The 15,557-nt window shown below is 45.2% G+C and overlaps 1 protein-coding gene across 26 annotated transcripts in view; it reads right to left on the reverse strand.

Moving 5' to 3' along the window:
- The window catches only part of DLG2 (discs large MAGUK scaffold protein 2), a 1,429,269-nt gene that overhangs the window by 522,793 nt on the left and 890,919 nt on the right, over positions 1-15,557 (reverse strand). For 16 of the 26 annotated variants that reach the window (XR_008318273.1, XR_008318272.1, XM_053304274.1 and 13 more), the window contains one exon: positions 12,886-13,068. The exons of 9 other annotated variants lie outside the window; for them this stretch is intronic. Coding sequence is in view for 15 of the 17 variants with exons in the window: in XM_053304274.1 (XP_053160249.1) it covers positions 12,886-13,068 (183 nt within the window). In the remaining 2 variants the exon portion in view is untranslated. Of the gene's footprint in view, positions 1-12,885; positions 13,293-15,557 lie in introns of those variants that run through there. One more of the 26 variants, XM_053304294.1, reaches the window with a different exon arrangement.

Raw genomic sequence — 15,557 nt, forward strand, 5'->3', positions numbered from 1 at the left:
ATGCATGGGCTTCCCATCCAGGCACTGGCCACACCAAGACCTGCTTAGCTTCAGCAAGGAGGTTGTATTGTATCACGTGCCCTTAGACCATGCTCTGGGACCCTACCTAGCACAACACATTTGCACTACAGTGTAAGAGGCTAGTCCTCACTTCCCAGTCACTTTCTGATGTCAAAGTAAGGAAGTAACTGAGAGCTTCAGTAGACAATTAGTAACTGGACTGGGTATTAAAAAATAGATTCTTAATCTAGGTTTAATAAACAAACAAACAAACTCTGCTTACTAAGATCTCCCAAGATCTTCTTTCATTCCTAAGGTTTCGGGCATATAATTCTAGTAATTGTTTCGAGCTGAAATTCCACGAACACTTACATGAATTTTAATATCCAGACCCTTTCCCTGCACTAACTTTCCCTGCCAAACTAAACATAAAATCAAACACATCACTGTCAACCACCACAATGTGGGAGTTGTTTTTATCTCAATATAGCAAGTATGCATTGAGAAGGGTGTGGAAAAACAGCATGGGATCAATTTAAGAGGTTCAGCAGTCTCTGTCTCCACACCACAATCCTGATCTGGCCTGATGCATGACTGCAAATTAACTCCCTCATGAGGTGATCGTGTGTTTTAAAATAATATTCTAGTTTGGCCCTCACATTTAGGCTGCCTTGGGATCAGTGTTCCCTCTAATAGGAATTCCCAGATGTTGTGGACTCCAACTCCCATAATCAGCAGCCAAAGGCACTGCAGCTGAGGATGCTGGGAGTTGTAGTGAACCACATCTGGGAACCCCCCTTAGAGGGAACACTGCTCATCAGGGTACCAGTCACGGGGAGCATCAGCAGGGAGGTGGGAATTCATCTCCTGCTTGTGGGGCTTCCCAGTGGCAACTGGTGGACTACTGTGGGATGTTAGATTGGATCAACCTTAGGCCTGATCCAGCAAGGCTCCTCTTATGTGGGAGAGCCAGCGTGGTGTAGTGGTTAGAATGCTGGACTAGGACCGGGGAGACCCGAGTTCAAATCCCCATTCAGCCATGAAACTAGCTGGGTGACTCTGGGCCAGTCACTTCGCTCTCAGCCTAACCTACTTCACAAGGTTGTTGTGAAAGGGAAACTCAAGTATGTAGTACAGCGCTCTGGGCTCCTTGGAGGAAGAGCGGGATATAAATATACTACTACTACTACAACTACAACTACTACAACAACAACTACTACTACTACTACTAATAATAATAATAATAATGTTGTTATGTTCACTTCTCAGAGCTTCCCTGCTTGAAAACGCCTTGAGCCACAGCACTGAAGGGGAAAACAAAAACAAACACACACACACACACCCAGCAGCTGCAGGGTTGGATCCACAAGCTGCAAAGCTCCCGTTGACTTCAGTGGCAATGGATTGCATCCTGTCTCCTTGACAGGTTAATAATGTCTTCACTAATGGCAGGTTAATAATGTCTACACTGCATTTATGAGTAAGCAGCTGTCCACTGGAGCCCACATTAATGTTGATTATCCAGAAGAGGAGAGAAATCACTTTCAGGCGGCGGAATACTGAACATTGTTACCGGGTTTTAAAAAAAGACACAGATGTATTGAGCAGCTCATGCATAAACGCGTTCATGAGTTGTGTAAATATGGCTCTAATGGCCATTTCTCAGCTGCCCTTGCTGTCTTAGGGAATTACATATCATCACGGTGCACAGCAAGAAGCAGCAACGTGATACTGATGAACAGAGTAAGAATGTAAGAAGAGCCCTGCACTATCAGGATGTACGCCGCTGCCTGCCTGCACTTGTCAGGACAGGGATGGGGCTGCAGCTCATTGGTAGAGCACTCTGCGTGCAGAAGGTCCCAGGTTCAATCCCTGGCAGCATCTTCAGGTAGGGCTGAGAGAGGCTCCTGCCTGAAATCTTGGAGAAGCCGCTACCAGTCAGGGTAGACAACACTGAGCTAGACAGACCAATGGTCTAAAGCAGGGTTTCTTAACCTTGGGCCCCCAGATGTTGTTGGACTACAAATCCCATCATCCTCAGCCACAAAGGCCATGTCTGGGGATGATGGGGGTTGTAGTCCAACAACATCTGGGGGCCCAAGGTTAAGAAACGCTGGTCTAAAGTGTTTTAAATCCATGCATCTCTCTCTCTCTCTCTCTCTCTCTCTCTCTCTCTCTCTCTCTCTCACACACACACACCTCTCCCTCTGAAGCTAGTTCAGTGACTGCTTCCAAATATTATTATTCAGAGTATTATACACCACTGATCAACACACACACACACACACACACACACACACACACACACACACACACACAAAACTTATGCTGGATTGAATAGGGACAGTTCTGCCCTCCTCCTCCAAAATATAAGAGAGCCAGCAGGGGTTAAAATAATGTGTTTGACTAGAAGTTTCACTGATATCATCCACGTTCTGAGTGCTTGTACATTTCTACATGGTCCATTAGGTTTTCCAGTGCCTGCACATGACTTTCAGGCTAAAAGGACTGAAATGGCTAAAGCAAAAGGTTGCAAAGTAACATTAATATGCCTTCAGTACCAGCACAAACTGGGCGGTTCAACCACCAGCCATAAAGGTGTGAAGTGGGACCTGATCTTGCTTCTCCAATCCTAATGGGGGCAAAAGTAGGGCACACAGCACTGCTGACGAGAGGGGCTGCTAAGGTGGAAACCCGATTACCATTTTTATTTCCATACCCAGTATGACCATTAATGATTCTTGGATTTATACATCTTCATTTCCGCTCATCTGTGCATCTTGAAAATGTGTATTATCTCACGAAAATAAACCATAATTACAGAATTTCAACTGCAGCAAAATTTCAAGGTGAATGCATCCATTCCAGTACAGAAAGAAGATTCAAGGAATTCTGAGAGCTAAAAAAAGAGTTTCAAGAAGCCTAGTGAACTTTCTCCACCACCAAATTAAATGATTACTCAAGTCTTCCCTAAGTTGACACTACCTAATTCCAGGGTTTATAGAGGCTGTTCTCACATATGAGAACCGCCAGCAGCTGTGTGTCTGCCAACAGTGCTTCAGCAGCAAACGCATCAAAGAGGCCCGCCTGTTAGCCACAGTTAGGGTTGCAAGTGGCAGCAGCCTCCCGGTTACTGCCAGAGGGATGCCCAAAGTGCACCGCACACTCATCCAGCCCAACCCTCCACACAGTCAGGGGCAGCCAGTGTCTGTCTGGGCGCATGATCTGCCCACCCAGCATGGACCCAACAATCAGCTGCCGGGGAGATAAGTTTTAGCAGCCTTCATCCCCATCCACCCGGAAGCCCTTCTCACTGATCATGAGAAAGGGCCCATTATGAGCCCAAACTCACCAAAGCTTCGACATCAAACTGGTTGTCAGAATCAGGCCTCAGCCCTGAATCACAGTGAGATCATCCACACAATCAAAAACTGTGTTCTACCCGGGATTGGGAGCTACCTGGGTTTGTTCTACCCGGGTTTAAGTGCTCCTAATTTTCGGTTATGTGGATGCAAGGTAGGAGGAAAATCTGGTTAGCTTTTCCTCCTACCTTGCTTCCACACCACCAATTCTATCCAAGTTTCCTTCCTGCCTTGCTTCCACCCATTCAAAAATTGGGCTCCCCAAACCCAGGTAGAAAACAGTTTTCGCTTGTGCCAATAACCTCCCCAAGTCATGACAGTGGATCTGAGCACCTTCCTTGATCAACTTCAATCAGGGGCAGAGCCACCATTGCATGAATGGGAGCTGTTGCCCTTCAAGGGCTGGGCCTCATGCCCCAGCCACGCCCCCTGTGTCTGATCTCAGACAGGGGGGCATAGTTTAGCACTATGCCCCCATTTGCGTGGCCCCATTTGTGAGAAAAATCAGCCAGCGCCGCATTTGCAGCGCAGCCGTTGAGGCTCTCCCTGCCTTTCAAAGGTTGCGCAGCTCCGTTTGGGAGCTAAGTCCAGCCAGCGCTGTGTGGGCAGCGAGGCCAACGCCCCCTGCATTTGATGCCAGATGCAAGGGGCGGCATGGCTCACCTTTGCTCCCTGATTCTGATGTCTGATGCTGACATCTGAGGCAGGGGGCGGGGCTAGGGGGGCCGTGGCGGCAGGCTGAACCCAGGCTGCCACTGGCCTCCCTCCGCGCCTGACCTCAGTCAAGCCTATGCACTGGCATTAAGGGTTAAAGATCCTCTGGCGAAAGTGCAAGATGAGAACCTTCCCCGCAAAGCTGAACACAACCTGCCAGCTGTCTTCATGGACCAACTGCTGAGCTATTAGGAGAACGAGCCCTAGGAGTCCAACTCGAATCTCAGATCAGGCACGGACTCCCCTGAGAACTTTAGGCAAACCACAATGCCCAAGCCCAGGGGTTCTCAAACTTAGGTCCCTAGATGTTGCTGGACTACAATTCCCATCACCCAGATGGGGGTGTCTATTAAGGCTGTGGATGATGGGAGCTGGAGTCCAACAACATCTGGGGACCACAAGTGCACATGCACAAACACCTTTGCACTAGTCTGGAATGCAAGCTCCAGGATTAGCACAACCAGCTAGTGCAACAGCCTTCCGCTAGCACAAGGCCTTGAGCAAGCACAATAGTCAGAATGCTGGCCAATACTATTGAAAATAAAATAGAAACAAATATATAGAGAGAGAAAATGAAAGCAGGTGAAGCATTTAGGAAAGTGGTCTATATAAATAATATGGATTATTGACGTGTTCATTTTGCAGTATAAAGGCCATGCTCTCATGACCAGAATGATCACATTTAAAAGTTAACCATGCGCTCTCATGGAGTGCATCATGAGAACCTGGGATTTGAGGGGAATCTTGGTTAAATCGCTAGGGTTAATCAACATTTAACCGGGATCACTAACCAGGATCTTATCCTGCTTAAATGCTGGGTAACCACAGCGATTTAACCAGGATTGCCTCGAAGTCTGGGTTTGCAAGACACACTCCGTGGGAGGGCATAGGACTCACTGATCATGGTTAACTCTTTAACTGCAGTCATCTGGGTCATGAAAGCACAGTGCTAAAGTGTTTACTTTGCTCTGTCCGCTTGGAAATTACAACTCAGCTGCAATTTAACTCTGTGTTCCATTTGTAAGGACTTTTGTTTGTTTGATTTTTTATGTGGCTTCATTTGGGTGAATGCATTGATTCTCCGATATCTTTTCAAGAACTTGGAGAAACAGCATCATGAATCCCTATTACTGGCCTCCAAAAACAAACACACGGAGGCTGCACTTAAAGAAAACCTTTTTATTCTCGTTACTGGGTTTTACTGCATCGTCATTTGCTTTTATCTACAACTTCTGTACAAATATGCATTGGGATCTAATATGCTCAATTTAAGACGAAATAACCCTACTATAGAAAAAAGGATGTAAAATTGTTTTCCACCTCAACTCCAAGTGTTAGGAAAGAGACTTTTGGATTTTAAAATGCACTCTAAAAATAATGAGCATTTTAGATTGTGAGTTAGGAGAGAACCAATTGCAGAAAAAGTCCGTTACCATTCATTAAATATCCATATAGAAATCATTTCAACTTAATACCTTCATATCAGCATATACAGCTACCTTATTGTGGCTGACATCCAAAATAATACTGCACTAGCGCAGCGCATGAAAATGCACCCACACAAGGAGATCACATAGCTGAGCGGATGCTCAAAGTTGCTCAACCTCTTGAGTTCTCGGCCCACTTACACAACAAGGATAGCAGAGAACTTGGCATCGTTCCCTTTCATATATAAGGACTGAAGAAGAGGCTTCACAGCAAGTGGTGTCTCACAGGTTCTGCAAGCACAACACTAGCTTAGAAAGCAAGCTCCCGGTCTAGGCAGTGCAACATCCGTACACTAGTGCAACACATTTGCACTAGTGCAGTGTTTGTCTGGATGTCAGTCAGAGTCAGCCCATTGGTCCATCTAGCTTAGTATTGTCGACACTATGTGACAGTTGCTCTCCAGGGTTTCAGACACTGGTCTTTCCCAGCCTCACTTGGAGATGCCATGGATTGAACCTGGGACCTTGTGTATGCAAAACAGATGTTCTACCACTAAGCGTGTAGTGGTTAGAGTGCTGGACTAGGACCAAGGAGACCCGAGTTCAAATCCCCATTCACCCATGATACTTGAGGGTGACTCTGGGCCAGTCACTTCTCTCAGCCTAACCTACTTCACAGGGTTGTTGTGAGGAGAAACCTAAGTATGTAGTACACTGCTCTGGGCTCCTTGGAGGAAGAGCGGGATATAAAATGTAAAATAAAAATAAATAAATAAATAAATAAATAAATAAATAAAGATAAGCTTCAGCTTCATACCTTAAAAGAGGGCTTTGGCTCTCTAGCTGTTTTTTGACTATAACTCCCATCATCCCCAGCCACAATGGCCAATAGACAGGGATGATGGGAATTATAGTCCAAAATCTTCAGGAGCACCAGAGTTGTGCAGCCCTGCCCTAAAAGAATATTAAACATAAGAAGCTCTCATATACAGAATCAGACACCAGGGAGAGGTTTGGATCCAGAAGTACTCCGAGACTATGTATCTGTTCCTTCTGGGGAAGTGTGATCTCATCCAGAACCAGCAGATCAAATTGTCTCCTGAGTTCTGAACCTGCACAATAAGTATCTAGGGAGGTGCACAAAACCAGTTTGCCCGGTTCGGTTCGAATTTGAACTGGGTTCAAACCAGGAGGGGGTGGTTAGGTTTTGCTCGGAACCCCCCCCCCCCGGTTTGGTTCAAATTTGAACCTGCAGCTCGAACCTGATGGCTGGTTTGGTTCAAATTCGAACCATCTAACCACCCTGGTTCGAATTCAAACCGGTTCGAGTTTGAACCGGTTCGCACATCCCTATAAGTATCTCCATCTAAGAGATAATACCCTTCAGTCTCAGTTTGTTATCCATCATCTAGCCCATCACTGCCTCCAGACAGGCATTTAGGGAGGTTATGCCTTCTCCCAATGATGTTGACATGGAGAAGTAGATTTGGGTGTCATCAGCATACTGATAACACCCTGCACCAAATGAGATCTGATGATCTCTTTCAGTGGTTTCATGTAGATATTAAAAAGCACTCGAAATAGTATGGAGCCCTGAGGGATGCCATATAAAAGTTAACATTTTGAAGAGCAACAGTCTCCAAGCGACACCATCTGGAATCTGCCTGAGAAGTAGAAGTGGAACCACTGCAAAGCAGTGCTTCCCACTCCCAACCCTCTCAGGTGGTCCCAAAGGGTTCTATGGTTGATTTATTTATTTATTGTTTATTGTTATTTATTGTTAAATTTATACCCCGGCTTTTATTAAGAAAATCTCAAGGCAGCAATAATATCAAAAGCCATCGAGAGATCCAAAAGGACCAAAAAGAGTCGCATTCCTTCCGTCAATTTCCCATTGAAATCATCCATCAGACCAACCAAGACAATCTCCACCCCATAGCCCTCCCAAAACCCAGTATGAAATAGGTCTAGATCAGGGATTCTCAACGTTGGGTCCCCAGATGTTTTTGGACTTCAACTCTCATAATCCCTAACCAGAGGCCACTGGGGCTAAGGATTATGGGAGTTGAAGTCCAATAACATCTGGGGACCCAACGTTGAGAAACCCTGGTCTAGATAATCCATTTCCTCCAAGACTACCCTATAGCTGCTTAACTCTGAGGGTTCCAATGCAGGCTTCTTCAGAAGAGGCCTAATGATTGCCACTTTAGGACAGAAACGCATCCTGCCCTCTCTCAGTGAAGATTTTATAATAACCCAAGCCTTCTACAACAACCCCACTGCCAGATAGTATGTCGGACAAGGATCAAGAGAGCAGGGGGTAGGCCACACCACTCCAGGCAGCTTATCCACATCATCAGGTGTCACAAACTGAAACAGATCCAGCACAGCCCCGCATCCTGTCAGCTACAGTAGCCTGCTAGCCAGTGTTCCCTCTAAGAGGGATTCCCAGGTGTTGTTGACTATAATCCCCATAATCCCCAAGCAAAGGCTGTTGCAGCTGGGGATGCTGGGAGTTGTAGTCAACAACATCTGGGAATCCCTCTTAGAGGGAACGCTGCTGCGAGTTACCTCCAGCAAGCTTGAAAATCCAGCACAAAGGCAAGAGTCTCCACTTCCAGCATCAAGCACAGGGAGGGTAGACTGCCTCTGAACATGGTGGCTCTATTTAGCACCATAGCTAGTAGTCATAGGCCTATCCTCCATCAATTTATCTCTTCCTTTTTTCCAGGCTAAGCAGACAGAAATTCTGGAGGGCGTGACATGCCGGCTCAAAAAAGTTCATTCGATGTTATGCTTAACACATTCCTGCCCTCACCAAAAGCACTGACTATCCAGTATGATCCCTGTTCAGATTCCCATTCATTTCAAAGGCATTTAAGGGGCGAGGAAGTGCCTGCCACAGGGAAAGCGGGTCACCTTAACGCAGCAAAGGCAGTGGGTTGGCTTTCCTTAGAAGTCTGCCTTATACTCAGACCATTGGTCTGTCCAGCAGAGCACTGCCTACTCTAGGGGTTCTGAAACATGGGCTGTTGCTAGACTACAACTCCCATTATCCCCAGCCTCGATGACTGAAGGCCACTGTGACTGGGGATGATGGGAGTTGTCGTCCAACACCATCCAAGGACTCACATTTGAGAGCCACTCATCACTACTACGAAGGAACATAGGAAGCTGCCTTCTACCAAGTCGGACCACTGGTCCATCTAGCTCAGGATTGTCTATACAGACTGACAGCAGCTTCTCTGCAAGTTTGCAAGCAGGAGTCTCTCTCAGCTCTATCTTGGAGATGCCAGGAAGGGAACCGGGAACCTTCTGCATGCAAGCATACAGGTGCTCTTTTAATGAGCTATGGCCCCCTCCCCTCAGGGGAATATCTTGAAGTGCTCACACATCAAGTCTCCCATTCAGATGCAGACAAGGGCAGGCCCTGCTTAGCAAAAGGGACCATTCATGCCTGCTGCCACAAGACCAGCTCTCATACCTGACATCGCCTACCTGACAGGGATTGTACTGGCAACCTTCTGTGTGCAAAGCATGTGCTCTCCTGCTGAACTATATGCAGTTCTGTTCCCACACATCACCTTAATGCTGATGAAGAGAAGACTCCGGTGATGTGGTTAGATTAATCAATGATGTCCTAGTTTTAATATAAAAAATCTAGTCAGGATCTGCCTTTAAATGTGCAAGAGCTGCAAAAACAACATGTTTTTTTTGAAGGGAAAATGTGTTTTGACTCCTGTGCATGAGAGAGTTGGTCTTGTGGTAGCAAGCATAACCTGTCCCCTTAGCTAAGCAGGGTCCACCCTAGTTGTATATGAATGGGAGACTAGAAGTGTGAGAACTGTAAGATATTCTCTTTAGGGGATGGAGCCGCTCTGGGAAGAACATCTAGGTTCCAAGTTCCCTTCCTGGCAGCATCTCCAAGATAGGGCCGAGAGAGATTCCTGCCTGCAACCTTGGAGAAGCCGCTGCCAGTCTGTGAAGACAATACTGAGCTAGATAGACCAATGGTCTGACTCAGTATGTGGCAGATTTCTATGTTCCTATGTTTTATGAGAGGGAGTTTTGGCTGTCAGGGAGGACCAGCCACAGACAAATTGCAGGTGAAAAAAAGGTTAAAGATACCACCCCGCTGTGACCACTTCTCAACTCCAAATTGCCTCTTCCCGAAACAGTATTGCCTTAGAAGGAGATCAGGTTTTAGTACCCATGTTTGTGTGTAATGTGAAATTCAGCCCTAAGATGCAGGGACTCATGGTGTCGGTGAAGGGAACGCTGCAACCTTAGATGAAGGGAGGCTACAGAGCCAGTATCACATACAATATTCCCTCCACGGCAAATCCCTTACATTTGTGACCTTTTCCTTAATCAAGAGGTGTGCTCTGTTAAGCACAAGAACAAATTAACAGATTATATCGGTAAACATTTTGCTCATTACCGGAACTGAAGGAATAATACAAGCTGATCTGGAGCTCAAAATACACACTTAATTTCCACACAGAGTATCATTTAAAGAGTACTTTAGAAATACAGAAGACAACTCATGCATTCAGACCATTACAATCTGCCTGAGTGGAAGAACCTTCAACTCTGAAATGTGAAGTGCTCGCTCAAGATACTTGTTCAAATGTAGCCTTCTTTGCCATGATCTGAGGCTGTGGGAAGTTTCACACATAACTTGCTGTGATCTGCCAAATCCCACATTGTATACGGAAACCCAATTTCCGGTGTTGGGAAGGCTATTCAAACATTGGGCATGTCATCCAAATCCTTCAGTATTGGCAGATTTTACCCTACTTGTGGTTCTGAATCTGACAACTAGAATCAACTTACAGATCTTGCTTACAGATGTCTGGTTTGGAACCACAATAGGTTCTGGAATAGATCAGCCAATAAATATCTCGCACAATTAATTGCATTAGAATCATCTTTTAAAAACTTTCAGTATCAGGAAATAATAAAAATGGCCAACTCCCAATCAAAGCAGCATATGCCAGGAAGACATGTCAGTACCGCAGAAAGCCTTCTCACTATTACTGAACCCATATGCCCAGCGGCGGGAGCAAATTTGGCCCACTTGTACTGCTTTGAGAAGTGCTCTGTGTCACCCATGTCCCTGAGGGCATGACCCTCAGGAACATATTTTCAGGTGACACAGAAAAGGCATCAAATATATTCAAATTTCATTCCTCCCTCCCCTGCATACCTGACAATGTGCATCTAGGCAAGCTTCCCACAGCACAGATACATCTTGCTGGCACATCTGCAAACAGTCCATTCACACGTAACTGGAGTCGAAGGGGCCTGAGGTTGAAATGTTTATACGTCTGAACACGTGCAACCACAGTTTGGACCCCAAAGCAACCTGAGGTTTCCCTCCCAAGATTCTTATTTGAACCTTCAATTTGTAGTGGGTTTCGCCACTTTTACCTGCGGTTTGACAGTGCCAGCAACACATCTGAATGCTGCACTACAGCCCCACTCTGCTGCCAACTGAGTTGAGGGAGGAAGCTCCTCCCTCGCTCCAGCTGCAATTGGCAGTCAGAGTCCAGAAGGAAGACCATGCATCCAGTCCCCCCTCCTCTCTGCAGTCTCCCTGTCTGTTACGTCCGAATGCGGACAGGAGAGTAGGGGTGGGGAGCAGAACTGCGGGTCCATTGGACCCACGGCTCTGCGTTACGTCTGAATGCAGCAAAAAAAAATTCTGGATGTCAACCAGTAGTAATATCACTAATAAAATCACACATGTGGTAAGATGCAAAATAAGTTTTATTTTTAATTCTCTCTCTCTTTCAGAAAGGCAAAACATATACTGCCTCCTGATAATAAGTAGGCAATAAATATTGGCTTATAACACAGGACTGATCAGGAGCCTGGATTTTCAGTTAGTAGCCTTCATTAGCCCTTTTCATCTTCAATAGCCCATTTCAATTACTAGATTTCATTAGCCCATAACTAGCAATTTATTTATTTTACTTAACATATTTTTATACTGCCCAAAACACAAGTTCTCTGGGTGGTTTACAAAACAATAAAAACAACCAATAAAAAGATTGACACATTTCAACAATTAAAATTTAAATAGTTACAACTATTTTAAAACAATTAAAACACAACTAAAACAATATCTAATTAAAAGCCTGGGTGAACAAAATGCGTCTTGACTGCCCCTTTAAAAGTTGTAAGAGATGGGGAGGAAGGAAGAAATGCTTTTTCCCCTTCCCATCTCCCCCCCACGAACACATCATAATCAAAATGGCTTTTTAAAGATTTTTGCTAAAATAAACTAATACCAAACAGAATACTACACAATATAAACCTATCTCTGCTAACCCGAGGTGTGATATTTTATTTCTTTCTCTGCTGGGGAAAAAATAAAATAAAAACCACTTCTGTCAGAAAACCACTTTATTCTGCAATCAAAGCATTTATTTATATGAAATGCTTAGAAGACTCCTTACACTGTGTATTACTAGACACAAACCAAAACACTTAGTGAAGTTTTTCTCTCTTTCTCCTTCACATCTTTCTCCACTATTAATTCAGATAAAAGAGACACATGATCTGATTTGAGAGGACATTTATGCAGAAGCTTTTGAATAAGATTAAAGTCACTGAATAAGAAATGCGATCATGAGCATTTGTGCATGTGTCTGTGTGCAGAGAGTTGGGGAGAATTATGAACATTTTTCAGTATTACCAGTCATCAGAGTAGCACCGTGATTTTAGTTTTTGCAGTGCCTGGATATCTTTAGTGTAAAGATTCTTAGCACAATTGGGTCCAAATAACCATGCAAGAAGTGTAATCTAAAAATCAAAACTACTTTATATGTTCATATCACACACACACACACACACACACACACACACACACACACACACCACAGCAATAGTCTTATGATCTATATATCTCCTATATAGTCTTATGATCAGGGATTCCTCTCCACTCTTACAAAGATATCTCAATATTCCTGCTTGCTCTTCTTGTTAGATCCTTTCAGTCCTGCATAACATTTAAAAACTCTAATAAAAGGAAACCACCTTCAAATTTTCACACAGCCACCAATATTAGAAATCCTTGCACAACTGACAAGAGGGTACTGCTCGACAGCTATCGGTGGGGAGGGGGAGTATAAAAGGGGGCGAGAAAGCATTCCACAAAAACTTCAGGTTTCCCGTCTACCCATATTTTCAGAACCATGCCTACTAAACACAGACAGCAGGTGTTTCCCCCCCCTTTTAAAATAAACACCAAACAAGCATTGCAAAGCAAGATCCAAACCCTCGCTGAAACACCTGACAATCCCCAAACTAACTTGGAGGTGTCTTGCCCCAACAGTGAGAGGACGGCTTTGGGCAAGACAGGAAAAGAAGCTCACCTGTACTGGTTGGTACCAGCTGTGCGGGCAGGTGCAGTCTGACCACCATTCCCCTCCTGGCCCCTTTGCCTTCGCTAAGGGCTTTGGGGGGCGTTTCTGCACAGTGTCCCACGAAGTATGACATTGAGTCCTGGGCTGAGTCAGAGTCGGGCCCGGGGGTCCGGAAGCAGAAGGTAGCGGTGCCTGCGGACGATAACAACGCCCCTGGGGGGTTTGCTGCCAACCACAGGCACAGTGGGCATCTCTGGGCAGCGTTGGAACACCTCTGGCAGAATCAATCCCATCGGACCCTCGGCAGCAGCTGTGCTGCCTGGGAAGGTATGCATTCATATTGCAATGTTGCCTGCTTCTCTCTCCCCGCCACACACCCACTCTCTCTGCACAGCAAAAGCAAAGTCCTATGCTGTAGCCCCTTCAACCACCTTTGACAGCTGCTATAAGCGGTGCATCGTGGGAGCAGGGAGAGTAGAGCTGCACAGCATCATCTGCTGGCTAGTCGCTCTTTGTCAATAGATGATTCAACTCGCAGAGCAACTTGACAGGATCCTTGCTCCAGGCAGAAGCAATCAATGCTCCACACAGCTGGGTTTACAAGGCTGAACTACAAAACCTCCTCTTGTTGGATGAAGGGAGGAGGGAATATCAGAAGAGGAACTGGGGTGGGTGGGCATTGCAATCCAGTTTTGCCTCATCTTCCTTCCAGCAAATATGCTTTTGCTAAAAGAGATAGGCATGCAAATCTCACCAGAAGAACTCTTCCCTCTGGAAACGAAATAGATAGCTTGGCATAAACTGAGGTTAATAAACACAAGAGCCATCAAGAAGCATCTTCCTCCATCTCCTTGGAAGGGATTTGTAGCAGATCTGAGTTTGACTAAAACAGATTTGCTTGTGCTACGGAACTTCTGAGACAACTCAGAATGACACACACAGAGACACACCGGCACTAGCACTGAGCTGGTGCAATAGTACTGACATGCACACTAACACTGCCTTGTGTTGTGCAAAGGGGAGAAGGTGATTTTCTCTGATCTCCCCTTTCCTCTGGAGTGCTTGGTGCCACCTGAGAATATGTCCCTGAGGGTTGTGAAGGTCCTCAGAGACATAGTTTCAGGAGGCATTTCAGAGGGAAGAAAAGATTGGCAGAAATCGCTTGCATGGCACCCCAGTTCTGGGGCACTGGAGCACTGGAGCACTACTAGTCCAAATGCCAGCCACCATTCACTTCATTGGCTATATTCATATACTACCTTCCAGCCAAAGAACTCAAGGCAGCTTACAGTTTATAATAGTGATTTGCAATCTAAGAGTCATAATGCAAAAGGAGAAAGTGGATAATATGCAAATGTGGGGACTAGTCTTTATCTGTGCATATGCTAATTGCTGACTGAGTTGAAAAGCTTCCCATCATGTCATCAGATAAATTCAGGGGCTGCATAGATGCTTTTAGCCCATGGCCGGGCAGGGGGAGGGAGGTGTCAATTAAAAAAAATGAATTAAGTATTATTTCCATTTATTTGATTTTTTTTCATATTGCTGTTATTTATATTTATTTCCCCCTTTATTTTCGTGTGTGTGTGTGTGTGTGTGTGTGTGTGTGTATGAATTAGAGAGATGAGTGACAACAGAGACAGTTAGATTATTATGATTATGATTATTACATTTATATCCCGCTCTTCCTCCAAGGAGCCCAGAGCAGTATACTACATACTTAGGTTTCTCCTCACAACAACCCTGTGAAGTAGGTTAGGCTGAGAGAGAAGTGACTGGCCCAGAGTCACCCAGCTAGTATCATGGCTGAGTGGGGATTTGAACTTGGGTCTCCCCGGTCCTAGTCCAGCACTCTAACCACTTCACCAGATTTTAGCTAAACATTTCTGCTTACACCTTCATCAGCAACAGATAGATTTTTTAAAAAGGTGCTCTGTGTGTGTGTGTGTGTGTGTGTGTGTGTGTGTGTGTGTGTGTGTGTGTATGTGTGAACTGAACCAATGTTGAAGGAGAGGGCACATGATGAACACACCCATCGGGACATCCTCGATGGACATCCAGATGTCCTCCTGGCATGTCCCTTGATTGTGTGTGTGGGCTGTTCATCTGAATGGCAGCTAAACACATATACTCCGAATACCTATTTAAAGTTTAAAATGAATGATCATGCCTAGAATGAGAGAACTGGCAGGCTTTGCCTCTGGTTTCCTCCAGCTTCTACTGAACATCTCTGTTGACCTCTGATGCCAGCCACATAATGGCATTCACATATAATGTATAGGGATACTTTGGTGGAGATGGGGTGATGCCTCTTTTTTACTCATCATTTTAGAACTGTTTTAAAATGCATGTAATTCTTGCAGGGCCCCAGGTACAAGGCAGGCTATAAAGATAAAATATACTGAATATTCAGCTGCATCAAGCCCTCAGAGCTTATGCCTGTGCAGATAGTACAGAGTACTACATCACCTCGCCACGAACAGAACATGTGCATTTCTAGGGAAAGGGCTGCAGAAAGATAATTTGATGCAGCGAGGGGTCAAAACAGATGACTCAGCGCCCCATTACGATTTGTGCTCTGCAGCACCAGTTAATATATTCTGCATCCAGAACTGAGATTTGCTGTTAAAATCATTTCAAGGCTATTTGTGGTATGGAAATGGTCTCGGTTTTTTGCCCAG

This window comes from Hemicordylus capensis, chromosome 3 (genome assembly GCF_027244095.1).
Source record: "Hemicordylus capensis ecotype Gifberg chromosome 3, rHemCap1.1.pri, whole genome shotgun sequence".
NCBI lineage: Eukaryota > Metazoa > Chordata > Lepidosauria > Squamata > Cordylidae > Hemicordylus > Hemicordylus capensis.